Source organism: Dendropsophus ebraccatus, chromosome 2 (genome assembly GCF_027789765.1).
Source record: "Dendropsophus ebraccatus isolate aDenEbr1 chromosome 2, aDenEbr1.pat, whole genome shotgun sequence".
Lineage (NCBI taxonomy): Eukaryota > Metazoa > Chordata > Amphibia > Anura > Hylidae > Dendropsophus > Dendropsophus ebraccatus.
In genome coordinates, this window is record NC_091455.1 from 188,472,633 (window position 1) to 188,492,722 (window position 20,090).

Sequence of the window (20,090 nt, forward strand, 5' to 3'; positions counted from 1 at the left end):
ATCATCATCTGCCTGGAGAGAGTTGGGAAGCCCCCAAACACCTTGGACAGTCAGCCAGTCCAACCAATTTTGGTGGGTTCAGCTGACTTTTTTCCATGACCAGAGGGGGCGCCGGTAATGGGATTTCCGCCATGATTAAATGCCTGTTGTCCCACCATTAGTAGTTATCATGTATGATCATGGGTGGTCAAAGCTCTTGGTCCCTCTGAGATCTTGATCATAGATCATAATGAACAGGGAGTACATGTGTGACCGCCGCTCCATTCGAACTAAAGTTTTAGGTCCCCATTCTCAAGATCACAATATTCTGTCCATGGGGGATAACATCTATTGGTGGGACAACCCCATGGTGGGAATATTTTAAATCAAATTTTCTTTTACTGATTACAGTCAGATACTAAAACTTGTTCTTTTATCCTAATCTGTCTCTATTTTTTTTTTATATACATTTTTATGGGGGCTACCATATTGCCTTGGCTGTTCTTAACAGCATTTAGTGACATGCTTTACAACAATACTCATGCACATAGACAACCATAGACATACTCTGTCCCCTTGAGATGAATGTACAACATCACTGAGCGTACTCTGTGACCTGTGAAGAGGCCATTCCACAGGGAGCTGCTATTGTCTCCTCTATCTACTGGTGTCACATGTCGCTGCAATGCTGTACAGATCACTTTACAGCAGCCTCATCTTATCACCACAGACACAGAAGGCCGTCTCAGCTTAGATTTTAGGATTATTTTAGAATATAGTTAAAAAAAAATGGAAAATTAGAAAAAATGTCACCCAAAAATTCTTAAAAAAATATGTTTAACATAAAAACATTTAAACAATAAGTCATGTTCTGATTACATATTCCCTTTAAGTCTATCACTGAATGATACAATGACCTTTTCCTCCCCTGACAGCTGGAGAGCCACAGTTGACAGAGTGATCTTTAACGTAAGTTCATAGACCAGTAAATACATGGAAAGCACATCAATAATTCACGGCGGCATCGACAACACACTAAGACATCCACAGGCAGGTGCTAATAGCCCCCAGCGAGATACACAGCAAAGATGGAGGAAGATACATATAGGATTCCACATGTGAAAGTGAATCCATTTCCATCTTCATCTTATCTTACAATATCCAGCTGGCAGTAAGGATATCCCATCTGCGGTAGTTCATCTTACACCAATGTCTAGCATAGTAAATGTCTACCATGGCCTAAAATCCTATTGACACTAAGGGGTTACTATGTTCCGACATTTTCCACAAGGATCAAGATTTCTGTAAAATAATGACTTCCATCCTTGTGGCTACACACAGAGATGTAATGGCATGCAGTATTTCCTGCCTGACATTAATAGGGAAAGACAGGGAGAACAATAGATTAATCCCACTCACCGGTTTCTTCAGGAAGAATAGAGAGAGAGCCCCGATGATCGGTATGTCTCCAAGCAAAGGCTCCAGGATCACTCTCACTGTACCGTGAAGCTGGAACAGACACAAGAACAGATACTTTTATTATGTTAGGTTGGAAACCTGAAATTGTTCTCTATGAAGTATGTGAATTTAAAGCGTACAGGTCAGGATAAGCTGTCACGTGTTTGTAGCAATATATCTGGCCACTGTATACCTTGTAGATGAACATTTTCACTGGTGCAATCTTCATTTTTATTTTTACTTCTACTTACTATGATGTCTCCTATACATTACTCACACCAAGAGATCACACCCTAGAAGCAGTAGCAGCATGGAGGACATTACAGAGCAGTACTGAACAGTCTAAGCTGAGATACAACATTAAACAACTCTCTTCTCTCTTCAGCCACTCCCCCCTACTTCTCCTGCCCTTCTACATAAGCTTCTATGGGCAGCTGTAACCTGATACTTTAGTGGGCTGTCTCAAGATCAACTTGTGCAGTTTTTCAGTGTGAATAATAAGTTTAGGGGGGGGGGGGCAGAAAGGTAGCCTGTTAAGTGGAGAAAGGCATTTTTCTCTGATAAGATATATTACAGTTAATTTTTACTGTTTCTTATATTCATCTGCACTACTGAATTAGATAAACATTGCAAAAATGACATCATCTACAACTCACACTCTCATATTAGTAGACTCAACCAAGCTATACATTACTTGACCATTAGTAATGATCAGTAAAACCTTTGATACATCTCTACATGTCAATTTTTTTCCCCAATGACAGGGACACTTTAAAGTGTGCACTAAGTTTTGACGTCAATCTTGAACTTCTCAGAAAAGGAACCAAGCAGATGTCAGTTTTCTTTCTAAAACAGCACCACTCTTGTAAATAGGTAGTGTCTGGTATTGCAGCTCAGCTCCACTATAGTAAATGGGAGATACAATATCAGACAGACTCCATGGGCAGGTGTGGGATTGTTTTGGTGGAATACAGTAGTGTTTTTGTAATTCTGGACAACCCCTTAAACACAAGTATCATCTCATTTACCTGTATACTCTTCACCCCGGCTCTGCAGAAATATCTTTTGACCTCCAAATCAATTTCTGTATTTCCCACAAAACTAAGAGGGGGAAACAAAGAACAAAGAGGTCATTGACATCCATGCAGCGTCTCGCACGGTGAAGTGATTACAAACATGCGATATCCATTAGATGCTAACACGGAGGATGACGTGAGATTCAGCAGAACAGGAGGTTTATTATAACACACAGGACACAAAAGAGCCGAAGATGGACTTAGAGTTAAACACACAGGGAGATTATATATATATATAAAATATATATATATATAAAATATATATATATATATATATATATATATATATATATATAAAATATATATATATATATATATATATATATATATATATAAAATATATATATATATATATATATATATATAAAATATATATATATATATATATATATATATATATATATATATAAAATATATATATATATATATATATATATATATAAAATATATATATATATATATATATATATATATAAAATATATATATATATATATATATATATATATAAAATATATATATATATATATATATATATATATATAAAATATATATATATATATATATATATATATATAAAATATATATATATATATATATATATATATATATATATATATATATATATATATATATAAAATATATATATATATATATAAAATATATATATATATATATATATATATATATATATATATATATATATATATATATATATATATATTATTAGTTACTAGTGTAGCTATGGCTGCAGCATTGGGAGTGCCATGTTGGATTGCTATGTGTGTCCACAGATCATTTACTGTGAACAAAGTGGAGCCAATATGGATTATCCCCAGCAGAAGAGACTTCTAAGACTTCTATGGCTAAGGTGACATACTGACTCTGGATGATAAGACAGTACATTACTGTCCCTGCCTGTATAAAAAAAAAAAAAAAAAAAAAAAAGACATCTGCGGTATTCTCTGTGTAACTAGACAGCTCTGAAACTATTACTAGGCCCAGAGCCGTCTCTATTAACCAGTCAGTCCCGATGATAGGGTGTGAGCTCTATGTCCTGTCCTTGTCATCCCTGGCAACTCTTTGATCGCAGTGCTGAAGGGGTAGCTGTCAATCACAGGGTGTCATGCAGGAAAGGGTTAAATTGTGGAGACCGTTCTTAGTTCTATCGAGGTAAAAAAGTCTTGAAGATGCACACCTCAAGCCTCAGGCTTCACTACTTTAATTTCCGTCAAGAGTTATCATTAAGACTGTCTTCAAGTACAAGTTTCCATTTCCTTGCACACATAAATCATGCTTTTAAAAAGGGGTATTATATTGGGAAAAGATAGGCTCAGGTAAGAGGCAAACATTAAAAAAAAAATAATAATTATACTCGCCTTCCCTGCTCCCCTGCCTCTTCACTGAATGCAGCCTAGTTCTAAAGTGCAACATTTTGGGGTCAAAATGTGCACTTGCTGGGTCTGTTTATCAGCAGCGGCACCAGTATTACGCCCCACTGTGGGCAACTGCACACAGTGACCCCACACAATGGAGGTGCTGTACACTGGGAATGGGCTCCATAACAGCAGCTATAGCAGAGAGCAAGGAAGGATGAGTATAGGTAATTTTTTTTTTTTTTTACTTTTATGTTTAGCACCTCCCTGTGCCGACCTCACTACTGGGCTTGTAACTCCAAAGAATGATTTTGTAAAGTGGATATTTGAAGTGGTTTTTTTTACATTTTTAATGTATTTTTATGGTTGGTGATTATTGCATTTTTAAAATATAGAAGTTATAAAAAAAAAACACTTATATTGAGACAACCCCCCCAAAAAATTCACATTTTGCAATCTCACCTTATCTGGAGATCGAGGATAATCTGCCTCTTATCCACATTCTCAGTGTACACTTTGACGCCATTCACCCTTAGTGGCTGTCAGGAAAAACAAATCAAAGAGGAGATGGTGAGTGTAATCTTAGAATTTCCACAGACTACTGAGCAATGGCATCTCAAGGGTTTGGAGGGGACGACCTCTAGAGCTTCTTTGGAAGCCTTGCGGTGATAACTGTGATAAGAACTCTAGTCAGATTACCCTCTAAATAAGGTCTACAGCTGCCAATGACATTTAAGTGAACACCCGAGACAACTGTAATAATTGTGTTATAGGGGGTCTTACCAGCCGATTATCATTAAAAAGGTTATTTGCTCTGGACAATTGCTTTTTATGGGTAGGTTCTAGAGTAGAGATGAGCGAACCTGGAGCATGCTCTAGTCGATCCGAACCCGAACTTTTGGCTTTTGATTAGCTGGGGCTGCTGAACTTGGATAAAGCTCTAAGGTTGTCTGGAAAACATGGATACAGCCAATGACTATATCCATGTTTTCCACATAGCCTTAGGGCTTTATCCAAGTTCAGCAGCCCCAGCTAATCAAATGCCGAACATTCGGGTTCGGATGGACGCGAGCATGCTCCAGGTTTGCTCATCTCTAGTAGGGTCCCTTGACCTGCTCAGTTATAAACTAAACTTTTGGGGGGAGATTTATCAAACATGGTGTAAAGTGAAACTGGCTCAGTTGCCCCTAGCAACCAATCAGATTCCACCTTTCATTCCTCACAGACTCTTTGGAAAATGAAAGGTGGAATCTGATTGGTTGCTAGGGGCAACTGAGCCAGTTTCACTTTACACCATGTTTGATAAATTTAAATTGGTGCTCAAACAACTTCTCTATACTCACCTTCCTCGTTCCCCCACCACCATCATTATCCTGGAGCTACAGTCCTCACTGCGCAGAGCTTCTGGGTTTGAGATCAGCACATGATATTAGTTGCTCAGCCAATCAGCAGTCATAGTGGTGTGCCACTTCAGCCACTAAATGTGACCAATACCACAAAAAGTTGTCCCTGGACCTGGAAGTACAGTGCAGCAGGGACCTTTGCTTTAGGATACTAGTGGCTGAGGAAGAGTGTGGAAGTTTTTTTTTTTACCACCTCTTTGAGAACAATAAACAAAAGTTAATTCTTGGAATCCCCTTTAACTTTTCTGAATAAATTAATAGGCATTCAGAAAATAAAAATAGACAAATTCAATAAAAAGAAGCAGCCTTGGGTTGAACCAGGGGTTGAAGCATATATAACATATATAAAAATGTATAAGAATTAGGATGCCATGATCTTATGAAAAGAAAACATCTGATGACGTCATCATGGCTCCCATCACAAGCTCACCCAGGGTATAGACCCTACAGCCACTTACCTGTGTGCCCATGTCAATCTTGGTGAAGTTGAATGTACTTAGGTGTGCATTGGCTCCTCTGACCGCCGGCGCTATGGTCTCTCTGAACAGCTTGTCTATGAACTGGCAGATGAACGGCCACATGTGTTTCACAGTCTATAAAAGAAAAAAAAAATCATCAAGGCCAAAAAAGGGCACAAGTGGCGGCCGTCATAGAAAAGAAACATATTTCCAGTCTTGTTAATTCTATTACAGAGATGACAGGACTCTTTTAGTCGCTGTTTATATCTATGTCCCCGTGGTGTCACCTCAAAGCGTCAAGATATCACGTGCAGCGAGCTGGTAGGGAAGAGCTGAAGAGTGAATTAGGAAACATAAGCCGGGAATAGAGAGCTAAGAATAAAATGGGCCATGCTAAAAAAGGCATCAAAAACAAAACGGTCATCACACAAGTAACAAGACATAATAGCATAGTGATGGAAGAGAAGGGGGTGTCATAATGGAAAGGCACCGGAGCGCTGTTCGAAGCCTCTGTCTAAGGCTCTGTTTAAATAACGGCACAAAAATGTTTGCATGCAGTGTTTTTTCGTCCCATTGGCATCCTGCAAAATGACAGACTAGACAAAATCCTGAAGGACTCCATTAAGGTGACTCTGTACCCACAATCTGACCCCCCCCCACCCCAAACCACTTGTACCTTTGGATAGCTGCTTTTCATCCAAGATCTGTCCTGGAGTCCGTTCGGCAGGTGATGCAGTTATTGTCCTAAAAAAAAAACTTTTAAACTTGCAGCCCTGTGTCAAATTGGCGTGGCCTAGAGCACTGGTGTCAAAGTCAGGCCCTCCAGCTGTTCCAAAACTACAATTCCCATCATGCCTGGACAGCTAAGGCTTTGGCTTACCATGCATGATGGGAATTGTAGTTTTGCAACAGCTGGAGGGCCTGACTTTGACACCCCTGGCCTAGAGTGTCTGTGCCCTAGGCCTGTGATGCCCCTCTCCGCCCTCTTCATCAATAGAAATGCCCCAGCAGGATTTCTCCTTATCATCACTTGTGTGAACAGTGCACAGGTGCTGGATCGTTAAGGCCCATGTGCAATGTTCAGACAAGTGATGATTATGAGAAATCCTGCCTGGGGCATTACTAATCATGAGAAGGGCGGGGAGGAGAGACAGGGGGGGCGCTGCAATCCTAGGTCATAGACACTCTAGATCACGCCAATTTGACACAGGGCTGCAAGTTTAAAAGTTGTTTTTTTTTTTAGGAAAATAACTGCATTACCTGCTGAACAGACACCAGGACAGATCCTGGATTAAAAAGCAGCTATCTGAAGGAACAAGCGGTTTGGGGGGGAGATTGTGGGTACAGAGTCGCTTTAAAGTCAATGGTGTCTTTTAAAAATCTGTTCGTGTCCTGCTGAACTGACCCTGCACCTTCTGATGCAGGTGTGTGTGAACCTGACCTTACTCCTCCTAGTTATGTTTGATTATAGGTGTTACAACTCGCTTTGTCAATAGTTAAGCAGTGCCGGCACTGAATTGTAATACGGCACATGACCTGATAATGGCGCTGTTTTTGCAAGAAGGCAGGCGTAATTTTCCTAATTTTGAATGGGGTTAATCAGAATTAGTAAAATCACATCTGCCTTCTTGCAAAAACAGACGAGGGCAAAACAAACAGCCGCACGATCCAGCAGATCAGCACTCTGCACGAGTCGGAGCGTGTAATACGGCCTTAAGTAGATGAATTCTGACACTGGATAAACACTGGCAAACCTATTACCTGCTCCAGAGCTTTATATCAAGATTTGCTTAGCATGCAATAAGATCTGATCCCCTCTCCCTTAGCAAATAAAGCCCTCTATCTCCTCATCTAATGGTATCAGTGAAGCTGAAACTTTCCCAACCAATGCAAATAGCAGGTGGGAGAGCGATGAACCCTTCCCCGTCCCTCGCTGAAGATCTGTTACTGCAGCCAACAACTAATCAGGTCTCCAAGACTGGCCACGCAACTCAGGCCTAAGTGTTTATGACAATGTGCATTTACAGATCACTATGCTGACAGCAGACGCAATTGCGCCATTTAAAGAAAACCCGTCATGTTGATAATTTGCTCCAAGCTGCAGGCAGCTTGTTATACAGTGGGAGGAGTGGAACGGACTGATATACAGCTTTGTGGGATACAGTAATAATTTGTCACTAATAAATGTAAATCTTAGCTCGTTCTGGGCTAAGCAGTCTTGCTAAAAGTACTGTATGACAGGAATAGGTAAGTATACATATGAAAAGAACTGTTAATCACGGAGAAGGACCACCCACTTGTCCAGCACTGCCAGACCACCATGACTACTCCCCTGATAAATGAGCTGATAAAGCTCTTTGCCTGATCAGTAAGAGAACTCTGCAGCCATTCACTCTGCCTTTTCACTGATCAGAAGTGACCTGTACGGCGTAGAGCAAGAGAAGCTGGATAACATGCCCACATTGCATTCAGCTTCCTGTCATGGCCAGAAATATCATAGTAAAATAAAAAGACTTTCCAGGGCGAAGTGCAATAGGTCCTAAGTAGCCGAATGACCTTCCATGATACCACAACCCTGTGCTCAGTCACATACCTAGGGGGTCTGCAGGCAGGAATAACTAAATTTGTGTGCAAGGATTGAGCACTATTTAAAGATATAAAAGTGCGTGTGCACCTTTCATGTGTGTATATATCTACTGTGTGCAGCAGTGCTGTTTGTATGTGCAACTGCTGTGTGTGTGTGCAGCAGAGTTGTGTATGTGTGTGTGCATGTATACTGTGTTCAGCAGAGCTGTGTATGTATATATACACACACATACATATACACACGTGTGTGTGTGTGTGTGTGTGTGTGTGTGTGTGTGTGTGTGTGTCTGTGTCTGCAGCAGAGATGAGTGTGTATATTGTATATTTACATTGCACAGAGAAGTGCAGTATATATGTCCCATAGGGCTCCTCTGCTGATCTGCGTGATAGTTATATTGCACTAAATTGTGATCTACTATAGATTGTAAGCACTCACAGGCTGGGTCCTCTTCCCCCATTTACCAGCCTGTCTTTTGCCTTCATGTAATGTGTCCTGATCTTGTATTGTTCCTGCTTGTTACCCCTATCTATTGTTTAGTGCTCTGGAATTAAGGGTGCTTTATAAATAAATAATAGCAATAATACCAATAGCAATAATACCAATAGCAATAATACCAATAGCAATAACAGCAATAATAATACTAATACTAATAATAATACTAATAACAACAACAACAACAATAATAATACTATAGAATTGACTACAAATGGTGATGGCCATACCTTGTTCAGCCATTCAGCTCTTTCAACGTCAGGGAAATGGACCTGTAAAAGAAAAGCATACGTTATGAGCATGGCAATATACAAAGATTATAAAAGTTTGTGTGTGATATTTACTTTATCAATAAGTCATGGTGCTCAGGTTTCACCCATAGAACCAACATCAGCAGTAACCTAAAAGTCGGTTTCACATACTAATAAAATGATTTGGACGTTTATATTACATTATAATATTTCCACCAAAAGGCAGCCCACCCATTATTACACAGCATGCTTAGTCTGCCTGTCTAGGCCTATAGTACTAGGAGATGCACAGGGCTACATGATCAGCTCTCTGAATGAGTGACGTCAGCGGCATTATCTTAAAACATTTTACTGGAAATTTTCAAAACGCCATACGGAGCCATATAAAGTCTTTCAATCTCTCGCAGGGCACCACGGGTCATTTCCTTTATGAAGTAGAACAGCTTCAAGCTCTCAGACCCCAAAGGAAGGGATCACTGAATTTACCCTTTTACCCTTGATATCCCTAAAATGGATTTTCTATTACTTTATTACTGATCCTCTCCTAGGCTACCATGATTAAATCAATGTGGGTCCTGCACCCCCTCCAATCAGCTGATTGTTTGGACTGGGGCCATACATAATGTAGTGGCCGTGCATGGTACTGCAACTTGCCACAGCTAAGCCCTATTCATGTGAATGGACTGAACTAGGTGTAGTACCATGTACAACCACTACAAAACAGACGGCACTGTGACCACTGATGAAGAGGCCACAGCAGTTGGCTGTGCCCACTGCGCCCTTCTACCAGCTGATCGTGGGGGTTCTAAGGGTTGGCCCCAATAACTTGATACTGATACAGATTTTATAACACCAATCAATAGTGAAGTCTGAGAAAATACTTTTAACTTGTTCAAGGGGTTTCGCAGAAATAGCAATAGCACCACTCCATAGATTCTATCTGGTATTGCAGCTAATCCTTTACAGACTTGAGACTTTGAGTGCACTTTAAAGGGAACCTATCACTGTGAAAATGAATGTGATCTATGGGCATTATGTTAAAGAGCAGGAGGAGCTGAGAAGATTGATATATATCATTCCATGCTTAGGAGTCCAGTGGGTGGTTTTATCACTGGGTGGCACTGCACACAGGACTCCTAAAAAAAAGAAGGAACAGGGATTTCAATCAATAAATACAAGGTATACAAAAATTTTCCCCCAAAAAACTATATATCAATCTGCTTAGCTCTTCCTGCTCTATGATATGCTGCTGATAGATTAGATAGCGTTTTCATTGTGGCCAATTCCCTTTAAGCCAGGGATGGGGAATTTTCGGCCCTCCCGCTGTTGCAAAACTACTATTCCCATCATGTCCGGACAGCCAAAGCGAAATTATAGTTTTGCAATAGCTGGAGGGCCGAAGGTTTCACACCCCTGCTTTAAAGGGGTACTCCACTGAAACATAAGTTTTGATATGTTGCTGCCCATGGTGAGACTAACAATTCCTTTCATACTTATTATTATTTATTCAGTCTCCTTTCCCCAGTTCTGAGCTGCTGCTTTCTGCTGAAGACACAAAAATCTGTGTGTGAGCCTCTCTCTCCATCTCCCCCTCCTCCCCCCTCTCTTCTGAGACAGACGATTTAAGTAAGTCCCTGGCAGGCTTTATCTGCAACATTGTAGCTTCTTTGTAATGCTGGGAGAGTTAATCACAGTGAGTTCATTTGCAACCTCAGATTAACCCTCCCAGCATTAAAAAGAAGCTACAATATTGCAGACAAAGCCTTCCAGGGAGTTGTTTACATAAGCTGTCTCAGAAGGGAGGGGGAGGAGGAGGAGGAGACAAAGAGAAAAGATCACACACACACAGATTTTTGTGTCTTCAGCAAAAAGCAGCAGCTCAGAACTGGGGAAAGGAGACTGAATAGATAATAAAAAAAGTATGGAAGGAATTGTTAGTCTAACCATAAGCAGCAACATATCAAAAGTTATGTTTGAGTTATAAATCCAGGCAGAAAAGAGTGGCCTACCCCTATTGTGCACATACATATCCCAGAAATAAAGATGGTATAGCCCCTGAATGGCAGCGGCATTAATAAATATAGCGGTTGTTGACTTTGCTACTGATCTGGCCGTACAGCAAATAACGTCCAATGTGCTTATTAAGGCTGATGTTTAATTATTTAACATACTGAGCGGGAACATTGCTTCCCAGGATCAACACTGCGACCTGATCCGGGGCCAGGCATCTGCTATCATTACAGGCTGCTCTGTATACAGCTCATGCCTGCTAATGGACGGTGCATTTATAGATACAGAAAAGTCCCACTGTGCAGGGTTAAACTGATCTAGGCGACATTTATTCGGAGTGGAATTAAATAACGGTCAATGACAAAGCAAAATCGGAAAACTCTTGGTGATCCAAGCCCATTGTGCAAGTTAGGGACGAGCACTGGTAGGTTTGGAGGCCATAGCACCAGATGCACAATGCATGTAATCCTATAGTGAATGTGCACTATTATGCACCAGCACTACCCCTCCAGGCTGAGCTCCGCTGTGTAAGCACTGCAGTATACACCAGGCTCTCTGCTGACACAATCCTATGAATCACAAAGTGTAATCGAGAAACCAAGTGCCCCACCCAGACAGCTCGCAGAGCCAGTCCGTTTCCTTTCTGAGTCATACCATTGCAGCCTGGCAAGTTACCCCACGTCTCCCGACACAAGGAGAACGTAAACACAGCAGAAGTAGTAGAGAGTGCGGCGTACTCCGAAAACCTATAGGATTCTGCAACAGAGGCATATAAAGTGACCTCAGACAGACGTTCTGCAAACGACATGCAGAAAAAAAAATGGGGGATGGGGGACCTCAGGGATGAGTGTAAAAAGAGTACAGATAGGAGGATCACCAGACATTCCCTGCTGGGAGATTGTGGGGGTTAACAAGAACCAGTAACCGAACACCATAGAGGTCAATGGACCATGGAAATTCCAGATTTTTTTTTCTTTCAACTGATATCAGAAAGTTATACAGATTTGTAATTTACTTCTATTAAAATAAATAAATAAAAAAAATAAAAATCACTCTTCCAGTACTTATCAGCTGCTGTATGTCCTGCAGGAAGTGGTGTATTCTATCCTTTCTGACACAGTGCTCTCTGCTGCCACCTCTGTCCATGTCAGGAACTGTCCAGAGCAGGAGAGGTTTTCTATGGGGATTTGCTGCTGCTCTGGACAGTTCCTGATATGGACAGAGGTGGCAGCAGAGAGCACAGTGTCAGACTGGAAAAAATACACCACTCCTTACAGGGCATACAGCAGCTGATAAGTACTTGAATACTTAATATTTTTAAATAGAAGTTAATTACAAATCTATATAAAACTTTCTGGTACCAGTTGATTTGAAGGAAAAGATTTAGATGGAGTACCCCTTTAAGGCTGGAGTAAGTGGGGTGCCGGAGGGGCCGTCTCCCTATTTGTGCTGTAAGGCACAGATAGAGAAGTGGTGTCTGGCAGAGATATAACATAAAACATTTATTTCCCTAAATCCTATAACACAGCGTGCTACAATCAGATGAACTCTTTCTGAACTCCTGGTATTCTTATTCCCGCCACTGATACCATGAAGAAGAATTAAAGGAGCTTGAAGCGCATTCGACTTTGATTGCAGTTTTTACTGTATTTTGTTGTCTAGAAGAAGAAGAAATATGGACTGAGAGTGTTATATCATAAGTGTTCTCCAGAGCAGTAATAAATCCCCATAGAAAACCTCTCCTGCCCTGGACAGTTCCTGACACGGACAGAGGTGGCAGCAGAGAGCACTGTGTCAGACTGGAAAATCTACACTACTTCCTGCAGGACATACAACAGCTGCTAAGTACTGGAAGACTTGAAATTTTTAAATAGAAGTAATTTACAAATCTATATACGTTTCTGACCCCAGATTCCTTGATTGAAAGGAAAAATAGTGCCAGAGTACCCCTTAATATCATCATATTATGCGTTTTGAACATACGCTATCCCGTATTCTGTGCTGTGTCTGCTCCAGTAGTGATCTGCGGTTTCATAGTGTTGTTTATGGGTGGGGTCCAGGCCCTGAAAGGCCCCGGGGCCTATGTAAGGTTATTCCACTACACAGCATTGTATGAGCTGCTGTTCTCTCTTCCTGTTCACACAAAACTTCACTTTTTTAACCTTATTTTCTCCAAACCAGAGAACGGAAGACGGACGAAAACAACAGGGAGCGGAGTGACTTCCCGTGACTCCTAGAGAACGTCTCTAATAGCAGACAGTGTACCAGCACCATCTAACCATGACACCGCCTGTAATGTAATGTATGGGGTCATCTGGTGATATCCAGGCACAGTCTGCCATGTGATCTGACATCAGGCATGGGGTGACAACTGCATGAGGCAACCATCCCACACCTGAACATGGGTGCCATTCATTAGAATAGGACCCGTACAAGACACTTGTTGGTCATCATCAGCTTTAGATAAAGAATTGATGTGAAGAATCATTTGTTCAGCTTACTATTCCCTTTTATATGTGCTTTATATTTAATACAGGATGGATACACAGCCCCATTCATCCTGAGCTCCCTGGTTCATGTCTATACTACTAGAGGTACATAACTAGCTTTACCTTGATTCTTAAAGATAAGAAGAATTTATAAAAACCATGACAGGGCCTATTGCTGTGTCTTTAGGCACGCCATGCAGCAGTCCCTTTGTAAATTACTCCTATTAAAAAAATCTTGAGTCTTCCAGTACTTATCAGCTGCTGTATATCCTGCAGGAAGTGATGTTTTCCTTCCAGTCTGACACAGTGCTCTCTGCTGCCGCCTCTGTCCATGTCAGAAACTGTCGAAAGTAGCAGCAAATCCTTACAGAAAACCTTTCCTTCTCTGCACAGTTCCTCATACAGACAGGGGTGGCAGCAGAGAGTACTGTGTCATACCACTTCCTGCTGGACATACAGCAGATGACAAGTACTGGAAGAGTGGAGATTTTGAAATAGAAGTAAATTACGAATCTATATAATTTTTTGACACAGTTGATTTAAAAATTTTACTGGGCGTACCCCTTTAAGGAGCTGACCAGAATAAGTCTGGCATGTCCAAATTATTCATTGTGAAAGCTTGCTATCTGCAGGATACTACAGCGCCAACTACAGGATAAATGTAATGCTACACACACACACACACACACACACACACACACACACACACACACACACACATTATATATAATATTAATATATATATATATATATATATATATATATATATATATATATATATATGGCCTATCAAGTAATATATAGGCAAATATATATAAAAGCTATGAAGGTGATCCATATAACTAGTATACGTTTATGCACACACAAACACCCATTCACTCTATAGGCTCTGAATAAGCTCTGATAAGCTGTGAAGCCTAGACATGTATTACAGGACCATAATGCACCATACGTTCCCAGGTCTCCTCTGTACGGCCCAATGTGTAAGACGTTCTTACCCGCCTCAGTGCACACAAGCTGCGGCTCAGTGGCTGCACACCTCTACAGTATACTCACCACATATCCCAATATACAGACAATACCTGACTAATCCTCCCTGGCTAAGAAGAAAAGAAGATGATGATGATCTGCCAGGAAGAAATTCCTCAGTAAGGTGAGGCCGAGACACACACCGTAAAGAGCTCTTCTATTCTGCGTCCTAACAGCACAGATGTAGCAGAGCTGACGTGGTCATTTGTTACCAGTTATTGTGATGCATTGTCTGTGAATTGACACAGGACTGCAGGTAACTCTTTCAGTCCCTTAGCCCATAAAGCTCTTCACAGGTTCCATATAGGATACAACTATGGTAATGGCGGGACGGCCTGCTACAACCAATGGTATCTGCAGGAGTCATATAGGATTGCAAGAATAGCTATAAATGATGGATGGTGTTGTCTGAAGTGATAAGTGCCTCCTCTCTTCATTTTAATAGGTATGGCATTTATTCTGAGATCTTAAAGGGAAATTACGGTGCAAAAAATATAGCCTTAAAGGGATACACCGGCAAAATATATATTTTGTTTCCTTCAAATCAACTGGTGTCAGAAAGATATATATAGATTTGCAATTTACTTATTTTTTAGGTCTTCTAGTACTTATCAGCTGCTGTATGCCCCTGCAGGAAGTGGTGTATTCTTTTCCAGTCAGACACAGTGCTCTCTGCTGCCACCTCTGTCCATGACAGAAACTGTATAGAGCAGCAGCAAATCCCCATAGAAAACCTCTCCTGTTCTGGACAGTTCCTGACATGGACAGAGGTGGCAGCAGAGACCACCGTGTCAGACTGAAAAGAATACACCACTTCCTGCAGGACATACAGCAGCTGATAAGTACTGGAAGACTTGTCATTATTAAAAAGAATTAACAAATCTGTATACCTTTCTTTTAAAGTTTTTTTCCCCCCCGTTGGAGTACTCCTTTTATGTGTAGTTTGATATTGTTGCCAAGATCACTGCTTGTAGTCAGTGAATGGCTACCTACATTATTTACCTGCTCCTGTAATGCAAACAAACAAAAACTTGGAACAAATCTTCCCTGAAACACATGAAGAATTTATAGAAACTAGCGTTATTTCTTTTTACACAATAAACTTTATTTGCTGGAACTGGAAAGCCTCTTTAATTTTGATAAATTTGTGTTATTTACGCCTGGCCGACCGGGGTTTGGGTGGGGGACGTGTGTAATAGGATTCGGCCTGTACGGTGGCGGCCTGTCAGCAGCACTTACTACAACACTCGGCTTCATCACCGTTCATTAAGGAGCCAGCAAATCTTACAAAGCTCTATTTATGACAGGGTGCTAATCCCTGGTGACCTGATAGTCACCCGGCTTTATGGTGGTGTATGTATGGTCACAGTCTGGTGACGTGGCAGTAGTAAATTCAGTTTAATAAAGATCCTATTACACCCCATGGGGGAGATTTATCAAACATGGTGTAAAGTGACACTGGCTCAGTTGCCCCTAGCAACCAATCAGATTCCACCTTTCATTTTCCAAAGAGTCTGTGAGGAATAAAAGGTGGAATCTGATTGGTTGCCGGGGGCAACTGAGCCAGTCTCACTTTACACCATGTTTGATAAATTTCCCCCTATAGCTCTAATAGGTAAGGGATTGAGAAAACATATTCCTGCACAGGTAGCAGTGGGTATCATGGTATCCAACTTATAACAGGGGTTGTTTTCTTTGGCCGGGTTCACACCTGTATAGGACCGAACCTTACAAATCTGCAAGTTATTAAACCTATGGGAGGCTATATAGGTGTCACTGTCCAGGCCACTGAAGTCAATGGATCCAATGTACATATAGGTCAGCATTATGCCAAGTTTCTCACACATACGTGCTATGGAGGGCACAACCATACTGTGAACACACAGTATTTTATTTGCGCAGTGTATGGAGGTTGTAGAGGCACTATACAGCACTGTCATTATGAGGGTATCTGTATCACATTTTAGCACAGTCCTATATAAGAGCGATAACTGGACACTAAGTGGTGTATAGTGCACCAAATTGGGGGAGCCAACGGAGGGTATCCCACAAAGCAACATTCAACGTAAGGGTGACTGTCATTCACATAAAACAAATATCTAGCACAAAGGAAAAAAAACACCAGAAGGGGAGATCCCACCGACACTGCATATCCCTTACCCAGAGTAACCAACTACAGGGCCCGCCTTATAATCATATTGGGGGTACATGTTGAAGGATCCCGATTTTTGCAGCTACGGTCTGTACGCTCGGTATAATAGGAGAATCTGCAGCAGACCACCGCTGACTCCATTGGGCAGCCCCTCTTGCTGCTCTCCGCACAGTCTGTGCATGTGATAGCACAGGCAGTGAGCGGGGAAGGCCTAACTACACAGGACGCCTATACTATATGAACGAGATAACTAAAAGGTTTGTCATGTGCATGCTGCATGCCAAAAGGGTTCACAACGGATGACTACGGATAATGTGACTGACGCAATGCAACATTAGTTAGTTATGGCATAGTATAACTTCTCCACTCAAGTCATTGAGAGCAATGCCAAAGCTATATGATGAAGTGGACCAGCCTTTTCCAAAACTTCCGCCAAGTCCTATAGGTGACGTCACCTCTTTGCCGGACCACAAGTACGGTATTTACCTCTTCTCTACTAGTTTTGAATTCCTTCCTTTTTGTTCATGATTCTGCGTTTCTATGAATGTAGCAGCAACAACGTGTCACGATGACATAACTATGTATTTGTTTACAACCAACAATGGTAGTAAATGTAAATGATGCAAATGAATGACTAATAACACGTTAGACTTGATCCAATCCATTTTCCTTCCTCACAGACATTGATGAGAACGTACAAAACCTGAATGTGGAGGGAGCAATGTCAGTGCCGCCGCACCGCTGACAGTTGTGCTTTGTTTGCGCTATATATATATACACACATATACGGTGCCTTGGATTACAAGCATAATTCATTCCGGGACCATGCTTGTAATCCAAATCCACTCTTAGACCAAAGCAACTTTTCCCATAAGAAATCACTGAAATGCAGACAATTGGTTCCACACACCAAAAATTATGATTTTATATTCTGAATAACATGTAAAACAGATGAAACAAACAATGAGAAACATCTGAATATGTGATATTATAAGTTACTGTACAGTATAGCGATCAGCATGTGGAGTATAATGTATAGTAACTGCATAAACCTGATAACACAGCTGTTTGTAGATACAGGGTGGGGCTGCAGATCCCCATAATGCAGTAGTGTAGTACAACAGGCTAGAATAGAGAAGCAGGGCTGCTGTCAGGTCTGTGTGGTCACATCACAGCAATGTAGAAGAGGGGGGGGGGGGTGTTCAGCCTGGACCAATCAGGCCTGACAGACTGCAGGGAGCATGAAGGAGTGAGCAGGACATATGTAGGCACATACATGCAGCACCCTGGGAAGGGAGGGGTTACAGCTATGGAAAGATTACCTCCACAGTCCTGTCCCCTGATGCAAGCCCCAGCCTGAAGTGGATCTGCTATGATTTGGAAGGTGAGGGGAGACCTCCTGGGTCAGAGTACAGGGCTGTAGACCCCGCTATGCAGACCATGCCCCTCCCCCACTCGCGCTCCCACCCAGTACAGGGAGCTCTTAAACCAAAGCAATGCTCCTAAACAAAGTCACAATTTTAAAATAACTGTGAGCTCTTAAACCAAGTTACTCTTAAACAAAGGTACCACTGTTTGAAGGTGTGTGTGTATATATGTGTATATATATATATATATATATATATATATATATATATATATATATGATCATTTTACACATAAACAGGATGAGTCATCAATTTAACATTTGCTGCAAAGAATTGAACCGAATGTGACAAAGAAGCCCAAGAGAGGTGTCAGCACACGCATAATCCCAGACAATGGATTAGCAACATCATACCATAAATCCCGGCTCAGCCACGCTATCATCTCCAGGATAGATGCCGGAAAACACAAAGCCATCAACATAAAAGTGATGGTTGAAGAGGGTTGACATAAGGTCTACAAGGACCGAGGTCAATCCCCAGGGTTACGTGGGATTTGGCCTAGGGTTAAACCGAGGAGAGGAGTCTAGGGAATTCCCAGTCTTTTTTATCCTTCACAGGGATCACTGCAGGGAATCCCAAGGTCGCTACCCTCACAATAGCAACAGCTGAATGCGGAACAATACTGAGGCTGAAGACGAGACGAGGACAAGGTCAGGGTGGACGGAGTTCAATCACAAATGGTAGACAGACAAGGAAGGTCAAGGAAGCTGCAAGTTTCGGTAAAAGTTTAGCAAGTCGGGACAGAACTACTTCTCATACTTTTGCAAGATTCCATATGCCAGTGTGATGGTCTCCTTTGAAAAGATACACCACAGAGTTATCTAGCGATGTGACAACTTTGTAAGATTGTTAAGATTGTTAAACCTTGTTAAGATTGGAAACTTGCCACATTCTCCAAGAGTGATCCCATTGGCATTTGACTCCCGGCAGCTAGGGAAGTTAGATGCTGCTCCAGGGGGGTTCTAGAAAATATAAATTAAAGCTATAGACTGTATCAATTATTTTCTGGCAGCCTTAGGGTGGCATCCAACTTCTTCAACAGCCGGGAGTCAAATGTCAAACACTTGGACTCAGAGAACATTGCCGAACTTGAACGGCAAACTCGCTCAACACTGGTGAAGATCCAATCTGGAAACAGCTTACAAAGTTCCATGTTCCCTGACCAATGACCTAACTAGAGATGAGCGAACCTGGAGCATGCTCGAGTCCATCCGAAACCAAACTTTCGGAATTTGATTAGCGGTGGCTGCTGAACTTGGATAAAGCCCTAAGGCTATGTGGAAAACATGGATATAGTCATTGGCTGTATCCATGTTTTCCAGACAACCTTAGAGCTTTATCTAACTTCAGCAGCCACCGCTAATCAAATGCCGATCGTTCAGGTTCGGATGGACTCGAACCCGAACCCGGTTCGCTCATCTCTAGACCTAACACATTGGTACGTGATGGCACAAGAGTTTGGCAGACACTTATCCCCATTCCTTGAGTCTTTACAAGTTAACAGAACTTACTGTACGTGACGGAAGACTTATATATATATATATATATATATATATATATATATATATATATACCCTGTCTATGTCCCAAGGTAGACATATCACCCCTCCACTTCTCCCATGGACAGATCACAAGATGACACAAAGACTTGTCGGCAAAACCAACCGGTTCTCTCCACTTCACGGCAATCCTCTATACCGCATCTTAACATAAAAGACCAAAGTAAATAAACTTGCAAGAACAGAAAAGGTTTTTCTTGTACGAACGCTGTGAAAGAAAGCAAGCATTGACTGGAGGATATAAATACCGGGACCCGGCGGGTGGGAAACGCTATGTTATTCTGGTGACACAATGTCCTCTATACATTCCTAATTACACAGGCAGCAAATAATAGATTCTGCTCTC

General features: G+C 41.4%; 1 protein-coding gene across 3 annotated transcripts in view; it reads right to left on the minus strand.

The window, feature by feature from the left end:
* Positions 1-20,090, minus strand: part of ESYT2 (extended synaptotagmin 2) — an 88,901-nt gene that overhangs the window by 38,348 nt on the left and 30,463 nt on the right. For all 3 annotated transcript variants that reach the window (XM_069958904.1, XM_069958906.1, XM_069958905.1), the window contains exons 2-6: positions 9,058-9,099; positions 5,749-5,883; positions 4,350-4,426; positions 2,466-2,538; positions 1,399-1,488 (exon numbers count right to left, since the gene is read on the minus strand). In XM_069958904.1, the coding sequence (XP_069815005.1) occupies positions 1,399-1,488; positions 2,466-2,538; positions 4,350-4,426; positions 5,749-5,883; positions 9,058-9,099 (417 nt within the window). The remainder of the gene's footprint in view (positions 1-1,398; positions 1,489-2,465; positions 2,539-4,349; positions 4,427-5,748; positions 5,884-9,057; positions 9,100-20,090) is intronic.